The sequence below is a fragment of the Homalodisca vitripennis genome, chromosome 3 (assembly GCF_021130785.1).
Source record: "Homalodisca vitripennis isolate AUS2020 chromosome 3, UT_GWSS_2.1, whole genome shotgun sequence".
In the NCBI taxonomy this organism is placed as follows: Eukaryota; Metazoa; Arthropoda; class Insecta; order Hemiptera; family Cicadellidae; genus Homalodisca; species Homalodisca vitripennis.
In genome coordinates, this window is record NC_060209.1 from 170,354,667 (window position 1) to 170,357,835 (window position 3,169).

Consider the following 3,169-nt stretch of genomic DNA (forward strand, 5'->3'; position numbering starts at 1 on the left):
TATTTGCAGAAAGGCAAACAAAGCTTATATCATGGGCTTGACATAAATGTATCACATTCACTGAAATGTGAGAAGACAAGTTGGCACCTATGACCACCTTCTTGCCTGGCAACCTTTTGAGGTGAGGTAAAAGTAAACTCTCAAACCATTCATTAAATGATACTGCCTCAAACCAGCCTGATTGAGAACAGGTATATCTAGCTCCTAAAGGTCCGTTCTGTGTCCAAGTATCCCACATATTCATTGATTTGTATACTACAAAGGGAGGGAGAATTTCCCCTGCAGCGTTGCCACAAAACATAGCAGATATGCTGGTTTTAGTTGTGTTCATTATTCACTCGGGATACTTTGAACCGCGCTTGATTATTACTATCTTTCTATCTAGATCGTCTGTTAGGTACATAGTGAAGTTGTGAATATTTAACTTTGTCTTGTAGTATAAGGCACTGGCATTTACACTTGGGCAGAGCTTAAATGCCTGAACATCTGAGCAGAAAACATAGCATTGGTTCAATTTAGCTTTCTCCTTATCTGCATCCTTTTCTTCTTTAGCTTCAATTTTTCATTTTACATGCTCGTTGTAGTCCTCATCAGTAACGTTGCCAACCTCATGACCCACACACACATCACACCTGTCCTTTTTAGGCTGATAAATGGCCAAATTCATTTGTTTGAAAAGGTTTTCAATGAGAGTTCTGCTAATAACTGTAGATCCTTCTTCAAGACAACGGTCTTTGTATACTCTGTAGAGATGGGATAATGTAGTAAATATAGGTTCAAGATAGAGGCGCGTCGTAGACGTTCGACAGTAGTGGGCTGGCAACTTAGCCAGGCTCTGAAGGAAAGATTTTGCGAATTATTTTGCCTGAGCTTTTTTAGGCTTTTGGGCAGAAGATGGACGTGTAATTGAAGCTTGAAGGGCCATGCCAGCAGACGTGTAGTTTTCTAGACTCTCATTACCACTGAATTTGTCTCCAGATACCCAGTAACGAACCGTCCATTTTTGAATATCTAATGTTTGTAAGAACATCTTTTGACAGAGCGTCCTGGGTATGACGTTAAACTGCCTTTCCCATCCTTTCCCGTATCCTTAATCATATCCATCCCTACTCACTCCTTTCCGACTGTTCCGCTTCGTCACCCGCTGGGAGTGCCCCAGCCCTAATCAAGGAGTGCCTTCTTGTTAGTGTGCTGGGGCTGATGTGCGCTTGCGCTGCCGACGCGTCAGTGACGATACGGATCTGAGACCAGCCACGTCAGTCCTTGGTCAGGAAGTGTGCAGTGAGCAGAGATGTCGGAGTCTCTGCTGCTACGTGCGAGCCCGAGTCGTGCGCGAATTCCCGTCTCGGTTAAACGAGCTAACACCAGGCCCCGGGGAACTGGGGTAGGATCTGTTTGTTCAAGAACCCGAGGGCACGCCCGTTCCTGGTGTTTCGGCCCGCACCTCTTCACACAAAGCGCTGGTTAACTTTCTATGGATACCTCCTCAACTCCAAGGCACAGTGTAGTAAACAGAGATTGCGAAAGTAATCTGAAAAGACCATTATCAGACTCCATGCAAGAAGAGGACAGCAAACAAAGAAGAATAGATCAAAATGACGAGGCCTATGCAATAAACACTCCACTGTTCCTAGTCTTCAAGTCGAGAGATGAAAGAAACCCTCTATCCAAAGCTAGCCCCTTCCTTATTAACAAGGCAATTGTAGGAGCAGGAGGCCAGCCAAACTCCATTAAGAAACTTCGAGATGGAACTGTTCTGGTGGAAGCGGTTGATGGTAAACAATCGAAACAACTACTGAAGATGACCTCATTCTTTGATCAATTTCAAGTAGTAGTTCAACCCCATGGTACCCTGAACTCTTCAAAGGGTATCGTTTTCAGTAGGGAGCTGCTTGAATGGAATCTAGATGAGGTAAAAGAAGAACTCAAACCTAGTTTCGTAACTGATGTCGTCAGAATAACCCGGATGGAAGGAACGAATCAAATCGCAACTCCCGGGCATATCCTAACCTTCAACTTACCCCACCCTCCGGAGACGATTAAGGCAGGATATCTTGTTCTTTCTGTACGTCCGTACTTTCGAAACCCACAGCGATGTTTTCGATGTCAGAAGTTCGGACATTCTAGCAAAGTATGCCAAAACAAAGAACTGTGCGTACAATGCGGTAAGGAAGACCACAACGAAAAGACATGCAACATAGAACCCTTCTGCGTTAACTGCAAAGGAAAACACTCCGCAGCCTCAAGAAATTGTAAGATATACCTAGAAGAAAAGGAGGTAATAAAGATTGCCACAGTTAACAAGCTGTCATTCGTGGATGCTCGCAAAGAGTATAGAAGACGAACAGCTCAACTGCCGAAGAAAGATGTGTCTTACGCAAAAGCTGCTGCCTCAACAACCCGAGATACTCCTTCCTGTTCTCATTGTTCTTCCTTGGAGGTTGAAGCCCTGACACAACAAATGGCAAATGTCATTAGTTTACTCTCGGCTAACTTCAATCCAATCCCCCAAGTACAACAGAAGCTACTTCCAGCGAAGACATCTGACGATCCTCGTCTACAGAGCACTAGAGCAAAATTCCTAAAAACACCAAACGAAAAAAACTAATGTATCCGAGAAACTAAAGCCTCAACAGCAAACACCAGCTGAAAGAAAAGCGCTCAACGACAAACTAAAACAAATATTAAAAGTAAGATTGACAACCGCTCCCAAGGATCACCAAACACTTCCACACATTCCCGTTTTTCATCCCAATCAAGTGTCATGGAGGAGGACGAGATTGTGGATGAACAAACCTTAGAAACAGAATTCAAGACAGTCACAGGTAAATTTAAAAATCCACAATTCTCAAAAACCAGAAATAAAATAACTTTTTTTAAATAACAAATAAATGTTTTCAATACTCCAATGGAACATAAACGGATTAAAATCACGCGTTGAAGAATTAAAACATCTTCTTCAGGAGTCAAAGCCAAGTGTAGTCTGAATCCAGGAAACTAAATTTCACTGGGCAAATCATTTTTCCTTGAAGGGTTTCGATATTTATCGTTACGATAACCTCCACAACCTTAATGCATGTGGGGGTACAGCTATTTTCGTGGATGCAACAGTTGGCGCAAAAGAAGTGAACTTAAACACTTCCCTGCAAGCTTCATGTATCTCCATTTC

At 42.9% G+C, this 3,169-nt stretch overlaps 1 protein-coding gene across 1 annotated transcript; it reads left to right on the plus strand.

The window, feature by feature from the left end:
* The first annotated feature begins 1,555 nt into the window (after window positions 1-1,555).
* Window positions 1,556-2,608, plus strand: LOC124358461. The gene has a single exon (XM_046810757.1). The coding sequence runs from the start codon at window positions 1,556-1,558 to the stop codon at window positions 2,606-2,608; it is 1,053 nt and encodes a 350-aa protein (XP_046666713.1).
* The last annotated feature ends 561 nt before the right edge of the window (window positions 2,609-3,169 follow it).